Raw genomic sequence first — 26,399 nt, forward strand, 5'->3', positions numbered from 1 at the left:
GTGCCTTAGGTACATGTGACGCCAGCCCACAGGGGTAATAGATATTATGTCATATACACTGGGTGACATCCCTAGGAAGTAGATTCTAGCCTGATCCCCCTGGTGTAGGTTTGGAGACTGGGGAGGACCTGAGAGGCACAGGGACTATCCCAGGATGAAGAACTGGTAAGTTAAAGGAAGTCTGCATTCATCTCTGTCTCCTCAAAGCTAGGACCTGAGTTAGGTTTCTAGGGAGCTGTGGCTAGGGCTGTGTAGGCTCCTTGTGTACAGTTCAGGAAGTGACATGAGAAAAGAGGGTGAGCAGCCCAGGCTCAGGGTGCAGCTCTGGAGAAATCTGACTGAGGTAAGGGGCCCAGGTAATGGAATCTTGAAAAATGACCTCATCTCCTTGGTCCTAGGCCTCAACAGATCTTTGAACTCTGGTAACCAGGCACCCACAGTCCCCCATCCAGCTCACTTGATGGGAGACAGTCAAGAGGCAAAAATGTTTTGTTGTTGTATCCCAACTTTTGCAGCATCTGGGTTCAAAAGATCCCAGAAAGAGAATCTTTTTGATTGTTGCCTACGTTGGCTCAGCCCTCATCCCTGACGCCTCTGAGTGTCTGACAGGAGGCAGTGAAGGGTAACATGGGGCAGTCCAGGAAAGGTTAGTGCAGGCCAGGACACAACGGTGATCCCACCTGATCAACCCCAAAATCCAGGCCCCTCATCGTGTGTTTGTGTGTGTTTGTGTGTCTGTGTGGAGTGGGGAAGGTAGGGTATGTGGGGCAGGCCATTCCTGTGCAGGAGCTGGTTGTTAGGTGTCGGAAACCTGGTGGGTCTGTCACGTTCATACCCCAGGTCATGGCTGACAGCATGAGAAGGTGAGCTCCTCAACTCGTATGTTATTGAGCCCTAGAGGTTTCATCTCCTTCCCTTCCTGACCAGAGTTCTTTGCCAGGATGCCCTCTGTGCCTGAACTGAGGAGCAGACTTTCTCTTGGGCATTGGCCACAGTGGCAGTGTGCAGGCAGCCCCTGATTCCCTCTGGCCCAGCTCCCAGGCAGTCTTTGCAGAACTCCACTCAGGATGTTGTCGAGTAGCTGCCCAATGGTTTCAACTCTACCAACTCACTAGACAGGGAGCAGGTGCATGAGGCCACCCACACCATCCAGTGCTGCTCTGAGATGAGAGCAGGAGCAGAGGGCCTCCACACTCAGGACCTTGAGATGATGGGGTTGGACCAGAACTAGGGTGGGACCAGTCAGGGGCTGTCTATTTTTCAAGCTAAAGGGGATGTACATGCAGGAAACCTTGCCTGATTCAGAGCTGAGCTGCTGTGACCCTCTTTCCTTTGACTGGTGTGAGCTTCTGGAGGCCACTGAGGCAGAGCCAGAGGGTAAGGGGGACTGCAGGCTGGCTATTCCTGGAAAGGAAGTGGGATCTTTCCTGTGTTTAGAAGGACACATGGAAAGTTAGCTAAGTGAGTGAATCTTTCTCTTTATCCCGCTGCAGTGCCAGCTGCAAAGCTCCAGCCGGTGGCAGAAACAGAGGAGTGGGCAGTGGTGGAGGTAGAGCTGGCTCCAGCTCCGTTGACAACACCCCCTCTAGCGCTGGCGCCAGCGTCCCCTCCACCAGCAGTGTTGGAGCTGGAGCAAGGGCCGACATCGGCTGCAGCAGGAGTGGGAGCTGCTGAGCTGGACTCACTTGGACCATCATTTCTAGTGGGAAGTCCATCTCCACCTGTGGCTAAGAAGCGTGAAAGAAGCTTAACCTCAAGGCCTTCCCTCCTAAGCTGGTGGTGGAGCAGTTGACCATGATGGATGCGGTGAGCAGGTGGGCTCTCAGGGCGGAGTGGAGCAGGCCTTCCTTCTGCCATCGTTGCCCCAGACCTGATCCAAACTCCCATGATCTGGGCCCGAATCCTGGCTCCACCCTTTACCAACCATACTACCTGGGCAACTTTCTGAACCCCCAAAAATTTGCTGTCCACCTGCAGAGCGTAGAGGTGGACACTAACAGGACCTGCTGCACAGAGTGGCTGTGCCGGCTCCATGAGGTAGAAGAGATGGAAAGGTGAGCAGGGCCTGGCCCATCAGTGGTGGAGGGGAACTCACTGTGTGCAGCCAGGTCCCTGGTGGCCCAACCGTCTGCTCAGGAGGCTCAACAGCCTCAGGATTTATTAGACACGTGATGTGTACTTCACTATGAGGGAGACAGACAAGGCCCGTGGTTGTAGCTGCCACAGGGGAATGTGCATCAGAATGGGGAGTGGGACCAGAGGGGGGATCAGGTTGTTGGAAGTAGCCGCCTTGGGTTGAGCCGAGCTGAACCACCATCTGGAGCTTGGAGTTAGCCAGGACAGGCTGGATGCAGATGCCCCTCTCCCTTCCCTGCCAGTATTGGGTCCTGGGTCATCCTCTGCTGGGTGCCTGCAGTGGACAGAGAAGAAAAGCCAGGGACTCTAACAAGGCTCAGGCCACATCCTGAGCTTCCTGAGCTCCAGCTCTAAACTGTGACCCCTGTGTGGGACTTTGGGGGCTGTGGACACAGAGCTGGGGTGTGGCACTGCTGGGTGACACTCGCCCTGTTCCCCAGGAGCTCTTCCAGAAGGTGGTACCCTCTCAGTGTCTGGGCTCCACCTGGGGCAAGAGGAACAAGCCCGGCAATGAGCACCTGGCACCCACCCTCCGGGCCAACGTCGACCACTTCAGAAGGATTGCCAACCTCGTCACCACCACCTGCCTCGGGGACCCGAGCATGATGGCCCAGGACAGGGCTAGTGTGGTGGAGCGCTGGATCCAGGTGGCCCAGGTGTGCTGTGGGAGGCCCAGTGGAGCCCCTCTCTGGAGCCTTAGGAACTGCCTCCACCTTTATCAGCTCCCAGGATTGAAGTGTGGGATCTAAGCCCCTGCAAGTCCCTAGGCCCTTCCTGCCAGGGGCATGCTGACCTTGACTCCAGGTCCCAGTGCGGAGATGCTCAATTCCTACCTGGCTCCCTCCCTGGGTTGAGCTAAAATCCTCCTCCTTGTGAGTGTTACATTTTGGGGCCTAAATGTGCCCTTCTGGGGCCCCCTGAATATCTGTCTAATCCAGGAGGAGAGATTTAAATAGAAGGGGACTGAAGCTAGAGCAAGCAGGGCTTCAGTGCCCCACCTCACATCTCATTCTCTTCCCTACCCCAGGAGTGCGAGATCCTGAAGAACTTCTCCTCGCCCTGCAATGTCATCTCTGCTCTGCAGAAAACATCCATATGCCACCTGAAGAACACATGGGAGAGGTTTCCTGGTGGGTAGGCCTCTCTTCATAGGAGGACCAGGGTAGATGGGGGATCTCCTGAATGTCTGCCATTGGTCCCTCAGTCAGCTAGGAACTTCTGGGAGGCAGCAAATGATGGGGACAGGGCCTGGGCCTCGGCGGTGGGTCTCTAAGTCTCCCGGTGTCCTTACTGCACCCATTCTGTTTCAGGACTCGGTTTCCCTAAATGCCAGGTACTGGATTGAGCCTGGCCCAGTTGGACAATGATCCACATTGGAGATTTTCAAGTGTTTATAGCAACAGAACTCTATGCCCAGTTGAAACTCAAAGTGGTCAAAAGAGAGCCGCTCTGTATAGCTGGGGAATGGAGACCCCAGTGACCAACAGGAGAGCCCCCTCCCAGTCCCATGAGACCTTAGCGCTCAGAGGAGCCCAGTGAGAGCACTCCTCCAGGCAGTTTGAATCTCTCAGGTTGTCAAAGAAAAGGATTGGCACTTAGACCCTTCATATTATCCCTAAATTTATCCTTGCCTCTTTCCCCTCCCCTCAGGGAGAGCTCTGAAAAACTTAAGGAGCGCTATAGCCAAGACGAGTCCTTGAGCAGAGAACTGATGACCAAGGTAGAGTGGAGGCTGGGGGTCTGGAAAGAGAGGAGGGGGTCAGAGGGGGAGGGGGACTGAGCAAGCTGTGGTTTTGATTGTTTCTCACTTGAACTTTCTCTGAAACATTCCCATCTATCTTGTCCAGGTTAACAAGCTTAGGGATCTGTTCTGCCCATGGGCAGGTGGGGTGCCATTTTTGGGCAGGAGGCCTTGGTCATGGGACACAGTGGTGTTGGCTGGGCTGTTTCAGGACGAGTTGCCGAGCTGGCGCCATCAGCAGGTCTCTGGCTTCCATGCACATCCATCCTGCTGGATGTATCTTCTTCCAGGCTGTTGGGTGGTTGGGGTGGGTTTATCCCTCAGCCTAAACCTGTCCTCAGGAAGCCAGGACCCTGCTGCTCCTTCTGTCTTCACCATGTCTCCAAGGGGAGGGCACCCTGCCTGCCCCAGGGACGGGCACAGCAGGAGATTCCCCTGGCCCAGGTGGACAAACAGGCTGCTCATCCTTGGTTCTGAACGTCTGGGCCAGAGACAGATGTGTGTGCATTCTGGGACCCCCCCTGAACCCCTAGAGCAGTCACTGGAGCCAACCACAGTAGTCTCACCTGAGTGCCCGGTTGGTTCATAGAAGTGAAATCAATAGTAAGAGTGTCAACCAGCCCCTGTTGGCGACTTACTCCCACATCCCAGATGTTCACATAATCCAAATGGTTATGTTCAAAGTAAATAATTCAGAAAACATATTCACCCACCACAAATTCCTGATATCTAATGCTTTTATTCAAACACTCATACAGTGGATACCTGTCCCTCAAGATCAGAAGTAATGTCAGATCACCGATCCTCACCTTAATTTCCTCCTACACCTATCAATCCTGGATTCCATGGACTGTGATCTCAATAATTTCGTTGGAATAATAAAAAGTTCCTTACCATTCAGTTATGTTGTAAACCTCCAAACCCAGAAGATCCCTATTATCTGCCATGCCGCAGCTACTGCTGGTCTTATAACAAGCTGAAGAAAAAGCACGAAACATGATCTTTTGGTACCACTGTAAATACAAAACCATCTGCATCAACTGGGAAGCACCCATAATACCTGAAAATTTTGTTCTCTTTTTTTGTGTTGGGTCAATAACAAAAAGAAAAATCAATTAAAAAATGGGCAAGGGACCAGAATGGACTTTTTCCAATGAAGACATACAAGTGGCCAATAGGTGTATGAAAAGGTGTTTGGCATCACTAATCAGGGAATGCAAATCAAAACCACAATGAGCTATCACTTCACACCTGTTAAGATGGCGATTATCAAAAAAACTAAAGGTGGCAAATGTTGGTGAGGATGTGGAGAAAAGAAACCCTTGTGGGAATGTAAACTAGTACAGCCATTATGGAAAACAGTATGGAGGTTCCTCCAAAAATGAAAACTAGCATATGATCCAGCAATCCCACTTCTAGTATATACCCACAGGAATTGAAATCAGGGTCTTGAAGAGATACCTGCACTCTAATGTTCATTGCAGCTAATTTACAATAGCCAAGACACGGAAGTAACCTAAATGTCACTGATGGATGAAAGGATAAAGAAATGGAATATTAGTCAACCTTGAAAAAAGAAGCAATTCCTGCCATTTTTGACAACATGGATGGACCTGGAAGGCATTATGCTAAGTGAAATAAGGCAGACAGAGAAAGGCAAATACTCACTTATATGTGGAATCTAAAATAGTTAAACTCATACAAGCAGAGGTTAGAATGGTGGTTGCCAGGGGCTGGGAGGATGGAGAATTTGGGAGCTGATGGTCAAAGGATACAAAATTTCAGTTATCAAGATAAATAAGTTCTGGAGATGTAGGCTACGGCATAGTGCCTACGGGTAACAAGACTGTAATGCATACATCACATTTGCTAATAGAGTAGATATTAAGAGTTCTTACCGCAGAATAATAATAATAAAGGAGGTGAAAGAAAACTTTGGGAAGTGATGGATATGTTTGTGGCCTTGATGGTGGTGACAGTCTCAAGGGTGTATAGTTATGTCCAAATTCATCAAGCTGTGTATGGAGAAGTATGACATCATCGTTGATTCTTCTGCATCTTGAAATACGCCATGTCCTCATCACATGAGAAAATTTTGTAACTATATATGGGGACAGATGTTAACTGGACTTATTGTGCTGATCATTTCAACATATACTCAAACATTGAATCATTAAGTTGTACCCCTGAAACTAATATAATGTTGTATGTCAACTTTACCTCAATTAAAAAAACACACAGACAAAATGATTTGAATATTGTAAATGAGTTCCGTGAATCCCTGAAACTGCCCCATTCCTATATGGGAGTTACAGGAAGCAGAGAGGATGAAGGAAAATGGAAGAAAGTTGTACAAAACAGTATTCAAATTAAAATCATTGGAGTTGCTATCAGCTCCTTGTGGCAGAGTTCTGTGAGCCCTGATGTTCTTTCACATTTATCCTGGAAAATCATACTTTCAGATCCAACCCATAATAGTTCATCATTTGCTCTAATACGAAAATCTCAACTTAATAAATAAAACCAAAAGCATCCCTTATGTATGAATAAAGTTAGTGAACTTTACAGAGAAAAGAGCATATTTGCACAATCTCAGTAAAGGAAACAGAAGAACAGAATGATGATCGAGTCTCAGTCAAGCTTATTTTTGAAAGCCAGTGAAACCAGGATATCTTTTCAAGGATATGTCTAGAGCTGTCAGCCTTGGAAGATAGAAATAGTGGCCTCCTCTGGAGCAAAGGGCAGGCTTGCTTACTGCCCAATATAATAGAAATAACACCCCTCCCTGGGGCAAAGGTCAGCAGACTTCCTGCCCATTATCAAAGATTTGAGTTCCTTAAGCTCTGAGTTCTTGCAACCCTCTGCATGTCACCTGGCCCACTGTGTATCACCCTGTAGGAAGTGGGATTTAGTGAACTGGTGCAAATGTTGATACTCTGGCCACTAGTATTTTGTCTCTGACCCATGGGTCTAGTTTCTTTTGCCAGCATCTATAAGACCATGGTAGGCTGACATTACCTTGCAGGTGAGGTAAAATCATACCTTTCACGGTTCCTCACAAGCCCTTAATGTAACTAGTACTCTTAGGAACAGAGAGCTATCCAGAACAATATGTATGGATATTCTTCATCGATGACTTCATGCAACCAAAACTTTAATAAGTCTCTTTGATCTCTTTTATTTCTACCCCAAGTAGAAGGAGAGGCACCAAACTATTACAGACCTAGGGCTTGTGCAAGCCACCTGGAGACCTAGTGACCAGAAACTTCCCATGGGGAGCAAAGACAGATGGGCATATTTCCAAAATGGACCCATATGCCTCCTTATCATCCAAAAGACAGTACATTATCTTAATTTATGATGATTTCATTCACTAAAATCTTGTGATGGGCCAAAGATGCACATCTAAGAAGAGTGAGACACATGGCAGTTGTAAGCAGATTAACACATTTGGTGAATATCAAACTCTGAACTAAACTTAGTGTTCTAATCAATTATAAGGCACAACAAATTTAATTAGGTCAATTAAATGATATTTAATGGTATGCCTGATTATTACTCTGCAATAATGAACAAGAAACTCATGTAAATAACTATAATTGGTCTTACTTTAAAATATGCTAGTCAAGACTGAGGTAAGCTGGAGAGAAAGAAGGGGAGAAATAGATAAATGTTAGCTGCTCTGAAGCCACTCTCAAGACCCCTGGATCTACATGTAACCCAGGAGATCGAGGCAGATGGCTGTGTGCCTAGATCCTCCTGCACTGTGGTTCTCAGGGATGTCACAGGGCTGAAGCAGCTTCCTAAATCGTGTTTACACATCCATGTGTACAATACCCCTGACCATGGGGATGAAACACCATTCAATCATCCCTTACACGCCTGTAATTAACAATTAGATTTCAGAATCATTGTATCATTGCATGATCATTTATTCTCCAAACCTGTAGGATGCCGAGCTAAAAGAAAATCAAATTTCAATGGCTTCTTTTCTTTGAAGGACCAAGATGTTCTTTCACACTTGGAATCTGGATTAGAGGATAAATCCATCAAATCAATGGAAACAAGTTAAGAAATGGACAGAGAGATATTTCATTCATATATACACAGTTTGAACTGTGGCAAAAATAGACTTATATTTTTAAAAATTAGAATTTTTTGAAATTTTAGAGATTTTTAAAGACTTTGTTCTGCTTATACTCCCTTTGGTTTACCAAATCAAACTCACTCTTTAATGGGCATTTCTAGCATTGAGTGCTAATAACAGCAGCTTTTTAAATTCTTATTTTTCCCAGGTCAAACACCAAGGGTAGAGGTCATCAAGAGATCAAGTCTAATCTACCTACGGGTGTGGCAGGCTTAACTATGGATGTTCAAGCCAGACATTGCCAGAAGAACTACATCTCTTCACCCATAGGTGAGTTTTTACTAGTAATCACAGAAACTTAAGGATATCAAAGGAAATTTTTTATTAAGAACCCAAGTTATAGATTCCTCTCTTAGGTTCATTACTTTGAATTTTTGACTCAAATCATATATATCGATTGGACCATGTCCAATTCTATGATCTTTAGAAGATACAGCCTACAGTTGAAGAGAAACAGATACAACACCAATATCTTATCCTCTCTGAAGCCAAACTGACAGCCCCTGGAGTCAGAAGTTTCCAAGAAAAGAAAAAGTCATCCGTCTTCGGAAAAGAGACAGTAGAGGCTAGTCAAACATTCAACTTTAAATTGTTAACATGACTTGTTAGAATATGATGGAGCACACCTTCTAAGTTTCATGATTTTTCTCCAGAATATTGAGATGGATGACCTTGAAGTCCAGTTTCCCTATAAATGTATTTATTCCATGATAAAATTAATTTCCCTATAATTACCATGAAAATCTTATGTCATAGTCTCTGACTAAAAGGAAACAAAGCAAATTGAGCAGTTGAATAACAGTGTAATTAATTCCATACAAGGATCTTTACTGCAGCGTTATGTATAATAGTGAAACTGGATGTAATCCCATTTCTATCAAAGAAGAAGTAAACAGATTATGGTATTCCTGTTCTTTGGAATACCTCTAAAACACCTAAAATGGTAAGTTAGAATGATGTGCACTGATAAGGGGAGACGTCTATGATATATGATTTGGGAAACAGCAAATTGCAAAATGATGTAGTTATGTAATGTATGTTAAAAAACTTTATGTGTATTTATAAATTCATAGGAAATTTCCAGAAGAATAAACCCCACCCTGTTAACAATAGTGGCTTCTGAGTAGGGGAGTGAGTTTTCAGGGAAGGTGATGAAAGGGGTGGGTTTCACTTTATATAGATCCGTGTACTTTGACTTTTTTACAATATGTATTTCTTTCATAATTAGAAAAATGAATGATGTGACCATTTGGTGCAGGACAACAGTATTATGTTCACCAGTCTCTGTACTGTATGTTACTGCACAGCACGGACTGTAGGAGAAAGTCCAGAGGAGCAATGAAGACAAAGAAGACATGACACCTGCAAAAAGTCAGTGGAGTATTTCTACATAACAAACCTTCGAGGTGAGTGACAGTCAGTATCTTCCACTGCTCCAGCTCTCCCAAGAAACCTAGAACTTGCCCAGGGTAAGCTGGAGGACCACGCCCCACTAGTCCACTCCCCGCCCAAGGCCTGTCTGTGCAGGGTGACTGCCATCAAGCGGACAATGGACTCAGGATGGGGCCTGTGCCTTTGGGGAGGCTGGTAGAGAGGCACAAAGTGGAACACCAGCTAAGGGTATACACCTGAGAGGTGGAGTTCCAGGTGGAGACTCAAAATGTACCAAGAAACTGCGTGAAGGGAGCTACTCGACCTCTCTGAGCCTCAGTGTCCCCCCCTGTAAAATGGGGATCACAGGCCTACTTCACAGAGCTTTTGGGGAAGATACATAAAAGTGCCTGTGACAGCCAGTGTCACATTATTAACAAAGCCGTCTCTGACTTCAGAATAATCAATGAAAAGAATAATGTTGATGAGACCAAAGACGAGATGCCCAGCTTCATAACAGCCCCAGCAGCATGAGAATGAGAGGAGCTCCGAGTAAGCAGGGTTCTTCACAGCTCCACTGGAGAGGATGAACATGGGCTACACCAGGATAAGGGGCTGTTGTACAGTGACTCGTGTAGTGAGAGTGGGTCCCTAAAGACACTGTGAAATAAAGTTACACACAGTGGCTCCTAGGAAACAACTAAAAGCAATCAACGCAGCAGATAGGAATAGGAAGGGGGCGAGCTGAGGAGGGTCAGAGCCACAAAATCTGAAGGAAGAAACTGAACCACGACAAGAGCCCAGCTCTGTCAACAGCTGCTGTGGTTGCACCAGGAGATCAAACGTTTGAGACAGCCATTGTGGGGACTGCTGGGAGCACAGTGGTCACTGCGGCCACACCCCAACAGCAGTGCATCGGAGCACACACACCCTGAGATTTTCCTCTCCATTAATCCTTGTTTTAAGATGATGAGGGCCGGCCCCGTGGCTTAGCAGTTAAGTGCGCGTGCTCTGCTGCTGGCGGCCTGGGCTCGGATCCTGGGCGCGCACCAACACACTGCTTCTCCAGCCATGCTGAGGCCGCGTCCCACATACAGCAGCTAAAAGGATGTGCAGCTATGACATACAACTATCTACTGGGGTTTTGGGGGGAAAAAAATAAATAAAATCTAAAAAAAAAAATAAGATGATGAATATCCTCATGTTACAATGTCTCTTTCCAACCCTTGTGGACGAGTGTAATCAGAACCCCCTGAAGAAGGCACAGGCCAGAATAAGATGGAACACTGGGGGCTAGGGGGATATGGCACCTAGACATAAGTTATGATCATCATTTCTCCTCGTTTTGTTCCTCATTCAACCCAGTCCCACAGGTCTTGAGTGCATGCTGTGAACACTGCACTGTGCTAGATGTCAAGGCCTTGGTGAGCATCATTGTGGGGGTGGACGTTGATGGAAAAAGATTGCATCATAACAACTCAAAGCCATGCCACTTGCCAAATTGAGGCAAAAATGGAAAGACCTAGGATGCCAAGGAAGGGTGAGGGTATTAATAGATACTTGGGAGTATTAAAACCCATCTGATGATGTCATGAGTGAACGTGTTCCACTTTAAAACAAAACACTGCTGTTGTTCTCAGATATTGAATTTATCTTTGTGCAAATATCCAGAATTTAAAGTGTTTATTGATGTATAACATGCATACAGAAATATATGCAGAGGTCATCCATGTAAACCTCAAATAGTTATTACAAAGTGAACACACTTGTGTGACCAAGAACTAGCACCAGCTTCATTCAGGCCCCGACAATCCCTTTCTCCCTCCTTCCTCCCCAAAGGTAACCAATATCTTAGCAGCAAACATTGTATATCGAGTGTGTCTTCTTATACAAGTGTTTTATTACAGGACAATTTAAACAATATACAAAATAAACAAAATAGCATAGTAGGCCTGTCACCCAACTTCAACATCTACTAATCATCTGCCATTTTTGTTTTATCCAGACTCCATCCCATTCTCACCTCACTTTATTATTCTTTTAGTCCTTTTTGTATGTGTAGGGGGGTAAGATGTACACACACTGAAAGGCTAAAATTTCAATCCTACAGTTTTGGCAAATAAACATGCCCACATAACCTTCACCCCTTTAAGAATAAAGTATTTCCATCACTCCCAGAAAACTCTTTCCTGTTCCTTCCCAGGCAATTTTCTCCTTCCCCCGAGGCAACCACTGTTCTGGTTTTTTCACCATAGGTTCATCTTGGCAGAAATCAGCCCACGTGTATTGTTTTCTGTCTAGCTTGCATCCCTCGGCACGAGGTAGATGAGACTCACCCAGCACGTGTGTGTCAGCATTTGCTCCTCAGCACGGCTGAGGGCGTTCTGTTCTGTGGATGCCCCAAAGTGGGCTCGTCTTCCTCCTGGGGACGTGCAGGTAATCTCCTGTGAACATTCTTGTACAAACACTTTTTGTATGCTGTTTAATTCCTTTATTAGCATTTAAGTGACACACCTTTGCAGTTTTTAGTGGTTGATCCAGATTACAATATGCATCTTTAACATATCACAGCCTACCTAGACTTAATAGTGCACCAGTTTAATCAATGTAAAATATGGAAGCCTTGCTACAGAACAGTTCCATTTACCTTTGTCTGTCCTTTGTGCTATGTTGTCATAAATTTTACATCTACCCATGTTATAAATCCCACAATATAGTGTTATGATTTTTCTTTAAATAGTCATAGGTCTTTTAAAGAAATTAAGAGAAAAATGTTAAGTATTGGGAGGGAAATGCTTTGAGGATCTGCAAATGTACTGTTTCTTCTCTAAGTTTCACTCACAGTTTTTGCATTCATCAGTCAGTCTTGCCCACAGTAATTATTACTGTGATGTTCTAGTGGCAATTTGCTATTTCATGCTATCCAGCAGCGTTTATTATTTGGAATTCTGTGAGGAATATTCCCCCCCTCCCTCTCCCTGCCTTCTACCTGTCTTTCTCTCTTTCTCTCATTCATCCCCCCCCTTTCTTTCTTTCTTCCTTTCTTATTTAATCTTCTTTATATCAGTATAGACTCATGGATATTTATTTTATTCTCTGGGTAATAATCCAATGCTACCATTATTTATTTTGTTGCTCCCAGTTTTCCAGCTTGAGCCATTGGGAAGTCTTTAAGATTGATTCCTTTTGACACATCTCATCGTTTTCTGTGTTCTTTTTGAAAGCACTTTCCTACTTTCTGGCACTACAAGAAGCTCCAGGCTCATATTGTATTTACCATCCCCAGATCTAGAATTAGCCATTTCACCAAGAAAACCTGGTTCTTTTTATTTGAGAATGATATTTAGAAAGCAAAATCTGGGAGCTAGGTGTGCCCATTGATACTAGGGTGTCACTGCTTCTAGACCCTCTCAGCAGAGCTTGGAAATGCATGCATGAATATAAACTCAGGTATACACATCTACCTATCGATATATCAATCTATCAATCTATCTATCTATCTGGATAGATATATTAAAAGAGATATGGATTCAAACTGATACTTCCAACTCCAATCCAGCACCACAGAGTTTATTCCATCATTCTCCTTTTGTTTATTTGTAACTTCTTTCACCAACAGTGAGAAACTTAACTCCAGTTAGCTACAATATATTTACTAATGTGTCAACTAGTTTCAGAATCACTAATCCATACCCTTATGAAAAACATATTTACCACCTAGAGTACAGTGTTTTTGTACAGTACTTTAGTTTTACAGTATCCCATCAAAACACTGTCTTCCAAAGTTACTTAGGTCAGGACCTTTCATCCCCACCCCTTCTGTGTGGTTATGTCACATGCTTGTAATACAGTGACGTTCATTTGTCACTGCATTCCATCTGAGTTCCCCAGCATCCTGATTGATTTTTAAAATTTGCAGAGTAAAATTCACTCTATGCGGTGTATAGTTCTATGGGTTTTGACAACTTTATGGTCATGTATCCACGTCCACGGTACCACACAGAGCTGTTTCTTTCACTCCCAAAATTCTCTCATACTGTCTCTTTGTAGTCAACCCCTTCCCCCACTCCATCCCTTGGCAACCACTGATCATTTTACATCCCTGTAATGCTGTCTTTTCTAAAAAGTCATATAAATGGAATCATATACTATATAGCCTTTTGAATCTGGCTTCCTTCACTTAGAGATATGCATCCAAGATTCATCCATGTTGTTGTGTGAATCAAGAGTTTATCCTTTTTATTGCCAAGTAGTATTCTAATGTACTGATGCACCACAGTTTCTTTCTCCATTCACCTGATGAAGGACATTTAGTTTGTTGCCGGCTTTTCACAATTATGAATAAAATGGCTATGAAGATTCATACAAAGATTTTTGTTTAAACATTAGTTTTCAATTTGCTTCAGTAAATCTCTAGGAGTGGGATATCTGAGTCATATAATAAGTGTATGTTTAACTTTATAAGAACCTGCTAAACTGTTTTCTGAATGCAAGTATCATGTAGCATTCCCAGTTCTAGTTGCTCCTAGTCCTCACCAGCACTTGGTATTTGCAATTTTATTTTTTATTTTAGTCACCTAATAGGTGTGCGGTATCTTATTGTGGCTTCTGCTTCCTTTTTGAAAGTGAGTTCTGCTAAATATAGAATCCTGTGTTGACTTTTGTGTTTTCTTTCTGCACTTGAGAGATGTCATTTTGTTGTTGATATGTCTCTTTTGTTTTTGATAATATATCATCCATCATTCACATTATTTCTTCCTGTATGTAATGTCTTCCCCTGTATATGTGTATTTCCCTGACTGCTTTCAAGATTTTCTTTTTGTCTTTGGATTTTAGCAGCTTGACTATCATGTGCCCAGGTATGGTTTTATTTTGTATTTTATTGTGTGGGTTTCCTGACTTTCTTGGATCTAAAATTTTAGATTTTTCACCAAATTTTGGAATTTTTATGCTATTACTCATTGATTTGCCTTTCTGCTTCATTTAATTTTTTGTCTCTCCCCTCTCTGATGGGGATTCACTCATCTCACAGGTCTTAAGGCACTCTTCATTTTTCTCAAAACTTTTATGTTCTTTTCTTCAGACTGGATAATTTCTATTGCTCTATCTTCATGTTTCTTCTACTGTTTCTAATCTACCGGTAAACTCAAAAATATTTTCTGTATTTCATCTTCCTATTTGGTTCTTTTTTGTAATTTCCATTTCTCTGCTGAGTTTCTACATCTGTTCATTCATTGTGAGAATATTTTTCTTTACCACCATGGTCATCTTTATAAAAGCTGCTTTCTCATCCTTGCCTGCTAATTGCAACACCTTGGTAATAGTTACTACTGCCCACTTTTGGTCGTATATGGATTATATTTTCCTATTTCTTCAAATCTCATGATTTTTTAAATTATGTACTGGAAACCATGGATGATAGTTATAGAGACTCTGGATTCTATTGTATCCCTTTGAAGAGTGTTGTTATTTTTCTAGCAAGGAATTAACTTGGCTGGACTGAAACTCCAATCTTATCTCCTTTACAATGGGCATAGCTGAAATCCTCATTCAGTTCTTTCATCTTCCAACTGCCGTTTTTACACTAGGCCCTCTGGGGCCTACCCTGCATGTGTGTTGTTCAAAAATCTGCCAATTTGGTGTGTGTGTGGGGGGCAGATTTTCATACATATTTTAAGATTTTCCTCTTTGTGGTTCCCTCCATTCCAGAATTTCTCCCCTAAATTTCCAGCTACTCTGCCAGCCCCAAAATACATCCTCTAACATTACAAGTAATACTATAGTTTTTCCCCTGTCTGGGCCATGTACAGATTTTGGAGTGCTTTCAGGCAAAAGACTCAAGCTTGCAAATATCTCCTGGTAAAATTCCCATGATTCAAGGGAAGACTCCTCCTCGGTTCTGCTTGCCTTTGGAAGAGATTTATGCATACACACATATACACATTTATTATATGTGTATTACATATAGATACATGATTCTATATAAATATATATAATATTTCATGCAGATTATATCATTGTTATCTGTGAGAGTTTTAGTTCAACAAGCTACTCCACTATTACTGGAAGCTAGACCTCAGTTTTGTTTCTTTTTTACATTTTATATAAATGGAATTATACAATACATAGTCTTTTGAATATAATTTCTTTCATGCAGCATTATGGTTGTGATATTCATGCATGTTATTGCATGTAGCTAGTGTTTGTTCATTTGTTGAAAATAATTAATGTTGTTAAATGGTCATAAAATATGCATAACATGAAATTGACCACTTTATCCACTTTTAAGTGTACAGTTCAGTGACATTCAGTACATTCACATAACTGTGTAGTGATAACCTCCAACCATCCACAGATCTATTTTCACCTTCTGCTGAAACTCTGTGCCCATTAAGCAACAACTCCCTGTTGTCCCTCCCTCTTGACCCTGGGAACCACCATTCTCCTTTCTATTCCTATGAATTTGACTACTCTAAGTACCTTATATGAGTGGAATCATACAGTATTATTCCTTTTGTGTCTGGCTTTACTTCACTTAGCGTAAAGTCCTCAAGGTTCATCCATGTCATAGCATGTGTCAGAATTCCATCCTTTTTAAGGGTGAATGGTATTCCACTGTGTTTTACACCACAATTTTTGTCAACTCATCCGTTTATGGACACCTGGTCTGCTTCCAGCTTCTGCTTATTTTGAATAACGCTGTTAAGAACACGGGTGTACGTATATGTCTTTATATATGCGTTCAGTTCTTTTGGGTTTATACCCATATATGGTGTTCTGAGATTCATTTTTTCACATGTGGGAGGGTTCCCCACACCTCCAACAAGCAATTCTTGGAATGCCAGCTGGTTGTCAGATAATTCAACTCAATTTGATGCTGTCAACCTAGAGATACGTCAGATTCCACAATTTAAGGGCTCAGTCCTATAAGACTGCACACCCACCCAACCTCACCTCAATTTCAGATGCCAGTTACAAGCCCAGGCTGTTACCTGTACTTCTGACTGAGTGACTGTAAACCAGAGATTCCCACAACCTCCTCCTTGGTTTTGATTTATTTGCTAGAGTGGCTCACAAAACTCAGAGAAACATTTACTAGATCACCAGTTTATTATAAAAAGATATAACTCAAGAACAGTCTGATGGAAGTGGTGCATAGGAAAAGGTATGGAGGAGGGGCACAGAGCTTTCATGCCATCTCCAGGTACACCACTCTCCAAGAACTCCTTGTCATTGCCAATCTGGAAGCTCTCTGAAACTCATTCTATTGGGATTTTTAGGAAGGCTCCCTCACGTAGGCATGATCAATTATTAACTCAGTTTCTAGCCCCTCTCCCCTCTCTGGAGGATAAGGGGTAGAACTAAAATTTCCAAGCTTCCAATCGGGGCTTGGTCTTTCCGGTGACCAGCCCCCATCCAGGAGTCACCCAGGAGCCCATCCAGAGTTGCCTTAATAGAACAAATGATTCTCCTAGTGTTCTTATCACTTAGGAAATTACAAGGGCTTTAGGAGCTCTGTGTCAGGGATGGGGTCAAAGACAAATATTAGAACAAGAGATGCTCCTAGTGTTCTTATCATTTAGTTTATTACAAGGATTTTAGGAGCTCTGTGCCAGGAACTGGAGACAGAGATCCATAAATATATTTTCTATTATTTCAGAACCCATAGGTAGAATTTCTAGATCATATGGTAATTCTATTTTTAACTTTTGAAGGAACTGCCATACTGTTTTCCACAGTTTTATATTCTCACCATCCAAGCACAAGGGTTCCAATTTTTCATCATCCTTGCTAACACTTGTTATTTTCTGATTTTGTGATAGTAAAACTATTCTAATGTGTGTGAAGAGGTATCTCAATGTGGTTTTATTTTGCATTTTCCTGATACTTGGTTATGTTGAGCATCTTTTCACGTGTTTACTGGCCATTTTATATCTTTGGAGAAATGTCTATTCAAGTCCTTTGTGCATTTTTAAATTGGGGTTTTTTTATTGTTGAGTTGTGGGAGTTCTTTATATATTCCAGATATTAATCCCTTATCAGATATGTGATTTGCAAATATTTTCAACCATTCTGTGGGTTGCCTTTTTACTTTGTTAATAGTATCTTGTGATACACAAAACTTTTGCATTTTGATGAAGTCCAAGTTGTTGGGTTTTTTTGTTGCTTATGTCTTTGGTGTCATATTAAAGAAATCATTGTTGGCAATGGCATTTGGACCCAATGACATGCAGCTTTTACCCTGTGTTTTCTTCTAAGGATTTTATAGCTTCAACTCTAATATTAGATCTTTGATCCATTTTGAGTTAATTTTTGTATATGGTGTAAGGTAAGGGTCCAATCTCATTCTTTTGCATGTGGTCATCTAGTTTTCCCAGCACTATTTGTTGAAAAACTTATCCTTTCTCCAATGAATGGTCTTTGCACCCTTGTCAAAAATCATTTGACCATATATGCAAAGGTTTATTTCTGGGCTCTCTATACTATTTCATTAGTATATTGTGTGTATTTATGCCAGTACCACACTGTTTTGATTACTTTGTAGTAAGTTTTGAAATCAGGAAGTGTGACTTCTCTAACTTTGTTCTTCCTTTTCTACATTGTTTTGACTATTTAGGGTCCCTTGAGAGTCCATATGAATTTTAGGATAGATTTTTCTATTTTTGCAAAAAACATCATTGGAATTTTTACCTCCTTGAGTAAGTTTATTCTTAAGTATTTTACTCTTTTTGATGATATTGTAAATAAAAATGTAAAGTTTGTAAATTTCTTTTTCAGATTACTTATTATTAATGTATAGAAGAACAACTAATTTTTGCATGTTGATTTTGTGTTCCAGTACTCTGCAGAATTTATCAGTTCTAACAAATTTTGGGGAATTTTTAGGAGTTTCAACATATAAGATATTATTTGTAAACAAATATAATATTACTTCTTCCTTTCCAATTTGGGTGCTATTGCTTTCTTTTTCTTGCCTTGTTGCTTTGGCTAGAACATCTAATACCATGATGAATAGAAGTGGTGACAGTGGGCATTCTTGCCTTTTTCCTGATCTTAGAGGAAAAGCTTTCAGTCTTTCACCCTTGAATACGATGTTCTCTGTGTATTTCTATATCTGGCTTTTATTATGTTGAAGTAGCTTCCTTTTACTCTGAGAGTTTTCTAGTGTTTTTAACATGAAAACATGTTTAGTTTTGTCAAGTCTTTTTCTGCATCCATTGAGATGATCCTGTGTTTTTTCCCCTCATTCTGTTAATATGGTTTATTAAATTGATTCATTTTCATATATTGAAACATCCTTGTATTCCAGAAATAAATCCCACTTAAAAATGATGTATAATCCTTTTAATATGCTGCTGAATCTGGTTAGTTATTATTTTATTGAGGATTTTTGTATCAATATTCATCAAAGATACTGACTTGTAGTTTTCTTTTCTCTTAGTGTCTTTGGTTTTCATATCAGGGTAGTGCTAACCCCATAGGATGACTTTAGAAGCATTCTCTCCTCTTCAACTTTTTGAAAGAGTTTGAAAAGAATTGGTGGTAGTTAATTAAAAAAAGGCTTTGGGCCCACAAATAAATTCAGCATAAAATAAATACAAATAAATATTTTTTTAAATGTGAAAAAGACTTTTTCTTAAAAAAAATTAAAAATTAAGCAAGTACATTCCTTACCACTTTATTTCTAAAAGGGTTTTTTAACCTAATAGTAAGCAGAAACAAATCATTAAAATTAAAATGACTCAAGTCTTAATTTTCTTCATTGCAAATTTTCTGACAGGAGTATATGATGCCATCATGTATGACATCTTTTATGAAAAAATGGTCATTTTTTGTAGTATTTGAGAATGTTATGAATTTCCCCAGTGGCCTTTGACAATACTCTGATATGCAAAGTTATCTTTTCAACATTTATGTCTTATTATTTTCCTTGCCAAATTAACAAACTCTGTCAGGTGCTAATTAATCAACTACTTTTCATATGATTCAGGTTCTCTGCCACCAACTTCCATAAGCATCAGGATATTCTACAACTTCTGTGAGAATAACAATTTTACCTTACACTGTATTTATCTCATGTGGTTTAAAACATCCAGAAATCATTGATAAACTGACCCTGCCCAAACTAAAGCATGGTGAGTTATAAAAGATGGTCGCTGTTAAGTGGGGAGGGATTGCAGGTTGAACTTAATTTTATAAGTGGTCAATTTATTACAGTATATTGTTCTATTATCTATTTCACTTCATTTTTTAAAAAAGTCATATTTGAGGGTATTTAGATAATAAAAATTTGAGAAGATAAGGAACTGATATACTCTGTAAGCTTGAAATGTTTTCAAGCATAAGATACAATAAGAACTAAAACTAAGAAATGGCAGAGGAAATAGAGATAAGAGGATGAAATTGCAAAACTGAATCTATAATAATATCTCAATGGCTAGCACTGTGGTGCCAAAAAGGTGGTGAAGTCAAAGAATTCATAAAGATGATAATAGGCTGCAAAGAAAAAAGACTGAAATTTTTGTAGAGAGAATTTTTACAGACATATTAGAGATAGAAAACAGGGAAGAGAAGTTGGAGTGAGAGACTATCTTCTTCTTCAATTACTTCCACTGTAGAGAACAAAAAACCAATTTGCTGAAATCTTTATTCCCTTCTATGACCCTGTGGAAGATCAAGATTTGGCCACCCAGAAATCTATCTCTTTACCTTGGTTGTTTTCTCTGAAGGCATTTGACCTCCCCCACTAACTGCCTACAGAATTTAAAACAAAACATCTGTTTCAAGAAGGAGTTATTATCATGATGGCTGTAAATATAATGTACAATAGATGTTACAATAGAAAAGGCACCAACAAGCCCCTCTTATCAGAAGTTCTGTCTCTGGCCATATTCTTTGGATGGCCCTGCAAGGAGTTGCTAGACAGACATTTACATTTATAAGGGAAATCTCCATTTGTAAAGGTATCTGCCTCTCTGTATTAGGAAGAGGGGGAATGACCTCATTTCTAGAAACTTATCAATGTAAAAGGTGAGGCCTTAAATCTGCATAATAACCTCACTCTTGTTTACTGTGCTTTAGTGGTAATCTCCTGTAACTGACTCCCCCCACCCCCAACATCCTCCTTTGTCATTGGCTGAACATGATATTTAAGACGAGAATTCTGCTATTGTGTTGAGAAACGCAGTGTCCTTGCTTTCTCCCATGCATACATGTTATTAAACTTGGTATTATTTTCTCCTTCTAACCTGTCCTGTTAATTATTTGGCCAGCCATAAGATCCTTAAGGAAAGGGCAGAGGGAGATTCTCCCTCTCTCCTGACAACCCTATCTTTACCTGCAAAATCTCAGCCCTGAATGAATGTCACATTCCTCCTTTTGCATCCCTGGGGAACAGGGCAAATAAGCTCATCTGAAACCTCAACTGCCCAGCCTGTGAAATAAGGCTGGCCATCCATTCTCACAGAGGAGCCAACTGGAGGTAGGACTTTTGGTTCTGAATTCAGCTAAACATCTTCAAAGAATTGTATCTGGCCTTCCTTATCCAGGACTATCAGTGAAGGGCTGGCTGGCTTTTAGAGAAGACCAATTCACAGTCAGCTGAGACATTTTCTGTTGAGCTCTCTAGAGAAGGCTGTGGGGCTTGTCTGTAAGAGTTTATATCTATATGGGTTATATATTTTTATTTTATTCAGAGATTTATGAAAAAATTTACATGGCAAGTATTACTTATTATCAAGAAAAATGGTTGTCTATTCTCTGGTCATTTAAGCAAAATCCTCCTCTCAGGGTCCACCCATAGACAAAGCCCAGATTTAATCTCCAAGCGTCTGCCAGGCATTCTGTGGTCAGTGGGAAGCTCTCAAGTTGGCAGCCTGTTCTCTTGTGTCCTTTGCTGGTAATTAATCTTCCATCTCTTCAAGTACAACTAGACGGAGGCTCAAAGGACTTGACATTGGAGAAATGTACTTTACATTCTCTTTCGACTTCTACTCTTTTCCAAAAGACTCTCAGCATTTCCAGTAATTGTGCAGCAGTTTACCCAACACTAAGATTCTCACTATAAAAATTAAAATAAATAAATTTTGAAAATGAAAAAAGTGATCTTTGCAATTTTGTACAGAATCTATATAATGGGTGCATCCTTATAAATGGAGAAAAAATAACAAATTTAACTATTTTGATTAGTTAACACTGTAAGTAACATACTTTATATATTACTAATTTTGAGATTATTTGTATTTAAAAATACTGCTTCAAACCCCTAAATCATTGTAAGTGGTAGAGTCTGCCATCTGCTTTGACTGAACAGATATATACAACAAGTCAGCCAAAATTCCTCCATTCCTGTATAATCCTATATGTGGGTGGTAATGGTTAGTTCTTATAGATTGTTTGAACACGTGCATATCACAAAATACAAGTGGCCATTAAAAATTAAAATGTTCACCAAATACAAGATTATCTGATTCCCAGAAAAAGAAAACATTACTGTAACATTAAGGCTAAAACTATCAAAAAGGAAGCCAAGATACACTCAAGTAAAGCTTTTGCTGAAAAGTTAATTGGCTCATCTTTAAAACTTTGTCATGTTTATTATGTAAGCAAGATACTTTCGGAGTCTAGAATATAGAAGGACTTATTGGTAAGTTAACATTGTGATCATTTATTTTGTAAATGTTAATATGAGAGATGTAATTCATTTTCTACTATATTCAGATTTTCAAGTTCTGCTAAATCTAAGGCCACATTACTGGCAAGTTGGGATACCTCTAGACATCTGAAAAATATGAGTCCTACACAGAAGCTTATACATTCTCTATTCATCAGGTTCTAAATTCTAAAACATTCTAAGGTTTTGGAACAAACCAATGGCATTCCAAATTTACAGTAAGGTTGCACGTGCAATACATGATCCTATAGGAAGAGACATCCAGATTTTAAATAAAGGAGATTGTGCACAAAAATAAAATATATTTTCACGTCTGAAAGGGGATTTCAAGAAAGAAGGGACTCTCAGAACATGTGGTAAGTGGTAAATAAGTTACCAAAGGGTCTCTAAAGGAGAACATATTGTGGAAAAAAGAGCTTAAACGCAGAGAGTTAAAATGGCATCTCTGGAATACTTACGGTGAAACAGACACTGAACTACGTTTGCCTAAAATTTAAAATGCATCTTATCCTCTAAACAAATACCACGTCCCTGCCATGCAGCTTACCTGGGTATGGTGACGTGTTTGAATCATTTTCTAATTCATTGGCTCTTAAACTTGATGGGCACCAGAAGCACCTGGAGGCCTTGTTGAAACCCAGATTGCCAGGCCCCACCCCAGAGTTTCCAGATCTGCAGGTCTGCAGCAGCACCTGAGAATTTGCATTTCTACCCAGTTCCCAGGTGATCCTGATGCTGTTGGTCCACGGACCCCACTTTGAGATCCACAGCCTAACTTACACCCTATATATTGTTACCAAATCCATTATTTCATCCTTTGGCTGCTACTTTTCCTTTATCACATCAGCACCTTAGCTCTGAATCTCCTCACCTAACAATGGGAATACTTGGAGAATTTAACAGCTGGTCCTCCTTTCTGGCTCAGTTCTCCCTCTTCCTCTCAATATTACATTCTCTTGCCAGGTAATTGTTCCTTAAACATCAGTTCATCATAGATCTTCCTTGCTCAAAATCTCCTGGCTCTTATGGTGAGCACAAGACATTTTAAATTCTCTACTTAGCTCATAAGGTCTGTAATAGCCTGTAGAATGTGGACACCCTGTTCCCTACCCTGCCTACTATAAAGTAGTATGTGAGGATTACATAAGATACAGTCAGTTCTCGTTATACACAGTGTGACATTCTATAAAGTCACTGTGAAAACTGAATTGGTGAATATGACCCACTGCTACTACAGGATATGCAGGGTTAGGTTGCTGCAAGCCTTAGTTACGTTTTCTTCAATTCATCAATACATAACCTTATTTTCTGTGTGTTTCTCTTTAAAGTCACCTTATTCAAGATATATTGTTGATATATTAACATTGAACTCACACCAACAGCACTGTACCTCGTGTCTGACAGAAGCTTGTTGAACACACATATTTTCTCTGTAAAGGTACAGCCTCTTGCCCTGAGGAACACCAGGCAGCATTGCAGCACTACACATGGGGGACATATTAAACAGCAAAGTCACCAACACAAAGCACAAAAAGATAAGAAATGAGGCACTAAATAGACTGCAAGAAGGACACTTGTTTACAGTATGAGCTGAAACGAGGGCAGAGCGTCACCTGGTTCCCCTCAGCTGGAAAATGTTCATCCAGTGGATCAAATTTTTCACCACTTTGTGCATATCTGCAAATGGACATGAAAGCCCTGTGAGTGTTTATTCAAAGGCTGCCAGTACATTTTAACTAGTGTGCAAGTGTGCAAACACGGAATCCACAAATAATGAGAATCAACAATATTATGAAAGCATCTTTTCAAAACCAGAGTATTGCTCAGATATAAGAGCAATAATGATAACATAACAGCTAATATTTTAGTGCCTGCTATGTGCCAGGAGCTCTTCTAAGTACTTTACATAAGTTAATGCATTTAAATCTCACTAAAACCCTATGAGAAAGGAGTAATCATTAGCCGCATTTTATAGATGAGGAAACTAAGGCTCAGAGAGTAAATACTTTGCACAGGTTCCCCAGTTAAAAGTGGAATAACTGGGATTGGTACCCAGACAAACTGGTCCAAAGCCCACAGCCTCAATCACTATGGTAGGAATGTGAGCGGATTTTCTACCACTCCCTGAAAAGCCCCTTCTTCTCCAGTCAGTGTAGTCTCCTACATACTTGTTCACTCATCAAACATTTTCTGAGTGCCCCAAAGGTGTCAGGTACTGTGTTTAGATACTGGAGGGACAAATAGAATGTCATATAATTCATAACCAATCTATAAATCAAAACTGGGGTGAGTTTATGATGAGCCAAACTTTGAGGGTCATATAGCCCAGGAGAGTCCTTTCACGAAGAAATGGAGCACTCCAAAGAAGTGGGGTGTACAGAGTGGTTATATACCATCAAAGAGCACGTATCACATGTGATTGCAATGTCCCTTTTACAGTAGTCATGACGACCTCTCAGCATGTGGATTGATGGACACAGTGGGTATCAGGTTTGCTGTCTCCACGGGCGTGGCTGTTGTCCCGAGTTGGATCATCACAGGATAAGCGCAGCAATCAAATCCTAGCCTAGGGAGAAATGCTTATCCTTAAGGAAATGCCAATGTTGGGGAAGTTGCATTTACATCTTAAGGGCATTGTTTTTGTCTTTGGGACATGTTAATTGCTTAAAGCGGATATACAATGGATGAACAGAGGCTACAGGCCCCTTTTGGAAAAAAAAAAAAACAAGGTCAGGCTCAGTTAGTTTTACACTAAGTGGCTTCCACATATGCTCCAATATATCTTATTGCTCGCCATTTATTTATCAAGACGTAGGATAGTCTCAGCTTTAAGGAGCTCACTGTTTATGAGACATGAATAAAACAACAGTTATGGAAAAGTAGATAAGTACAGGGTCCCAGAGTGAGGACATCAAAAGGGGTCTCTGGATGGAGATTTCTCAGGAAAAGTGTCTAAGAGGAAGGAACATTTGACATGAGTTTAGATTAAGAAATAGGAATTAAGTTGATCAAAAAAGTGGGTAGGAGGACAGAAGAAACGCATATAAAAATACAGATATAAAGGATGCTAAAGATTTCACAAAATTGGGGTATTTTTAAGGCTGGAACAAAGCAAACATGTAGGAAACAGTGTGTGATGAGGCTAAAGATGAGGACAGCAAGAGAAAGCCTGCGTGTCCAGCTCAGGAATCTGAATGATCTCTCAGATGCTCTGAGCAGTCATTGAAAGAGTATAAGCAGATGTCACATTTAAACAAATTTGGATTCTTGAAGGTAACTCTGGAGGCATTGGGGAGGAAAGATTAGAAGAAATTAAGACTGGAAGTAAAGGGTCCTGTTGGGAGATTAGGCAGCGATCCAGATAAGATAGGCCTTGGCTTAGGCGGGGGGTCTGCAGGTGGAGGAGGCCAGGAGGTGGGAAGCAGTGCTGGGCTCCTGGAGGAGGAAACTGAGCTGCCTCTCAGTCACAGGAAGACTGTGCCTGTCATGGCCTCCCCACCTCCATGCCCAAATGCCATGTTCCTTTCTACGTCTGTACATTTCCCCTCTTCCCCCATCTGAAATCCTCACTCTTTCTTCCCTCCACCTGCCCAACAGTGGTCCCTTTGAGGACTTGATCTAGTTCACCTCTCCTAAGAAGCTGTCCTTAATTACAATTTCTGGATAACATTCCCATTTTTTTAAGTTCTATAATACAACATACACTAATACCTTGGTAGAATCTAATTACGTCTTGCAAACCATTTCATGTACGTGGAGGAGCTTGGAACCTTATAATTCTTTGTATTTCCCTCAATACCTACCACAAATACCTTGCATATATAGGTCAATAGATGTCCAGTAAAGTTCAATAAAGAAGCACCCTTTATTAGCTAAAAACTTTTATGAGCTCAGTTATTCCTTTAGATCAGCTGCTTGAACCATCTGTCTTTCTCCACAGGTCAACAGTGTTGCCCAGAACAAATGAATTTTACACCTTCTCAAACTCAATAGAGCAAAGATGGAACTTCATTCCCCCTGCAAGCCTTACTGCCCTAGAGAAAAGCAAAAACAACGCGTGACATCTAATTTTTTCTCCACATTCTCATCTCAAATTGCAACTGTTTTCCAGATGCTAACTGGTTTTCATTCTTAAAACTGACAGAAAATTTTCTCATTATTTCCGTTTCTTTTTTTTTTTTTGTGAGGAAGATCAGCCCTGAGCTAACTTCCGATGCCAATCTTCCTCTTTTTGCTGAGGAAGATTGGCCCTGGGTTAACATCTGTGCCCATCTTCCTCTTATTTATATTGGATGTTACCACAGCATGGCTTGACAAGCAGTGCATCAATG

General features: G+C 41.0%; 1 protein-coding gene across 13 annotated transcripts in view; it reads left to right on the top strand.

The window, feature by feature from the left end:
- Positions 1 to 26,399, top strand: part of LOC131402214 (ral-GDS-related protein-like) — a 353,959-nt gene that overhangs the window by 21,399 nt on the left and 306,161 nt on the right. The window contains exons 1-8 of one of the 13 annotated variants that reach the window (XR_009218403.1): positions 1,839 to 2,054; positions 2,577 to 2,872; positions 3,164 to 3,258; positions 3,791 to 3,856; positions 8,173 to 8,294; positions 9,253 to 9,430; positions 18,013 to 18,094; positions 19,387 to 20,643. Coding sequence is in view for 2 of the 13 variants with exons in the window: in XM_058537101.1 (XP_058393084.1) it covers positions 1,795 to 1,806; positions 2,577 to 2,792; positions 3,164 to 3,258; positions 3,791 to 3,836 (369 nt within the window). In the remaining 11 variants the exon portion in view is untranslated. The other 12 variants (XR_009218397.1, XR_009218398.1, XR_009218401.1 and 9 more) reach the window with 12 other exon arrangements.

This window comes from Diceros bicornis (genome assembly GCF_020826845.1).
Source record: "Diceros bicornis minor isolate mBicDic1 chromosome 32 unlocalized genomic scaffold, mDicBic1.mat.cur SUPER_32_unloc_2, whole genome shotgun sequence".
Taxonomy (NCBI): Eukaryota; Metazoa; Chordata; class Mammalia; order Perissodactyla; family Rhinocerotidae; genus Diceros; species Diceros bicornis.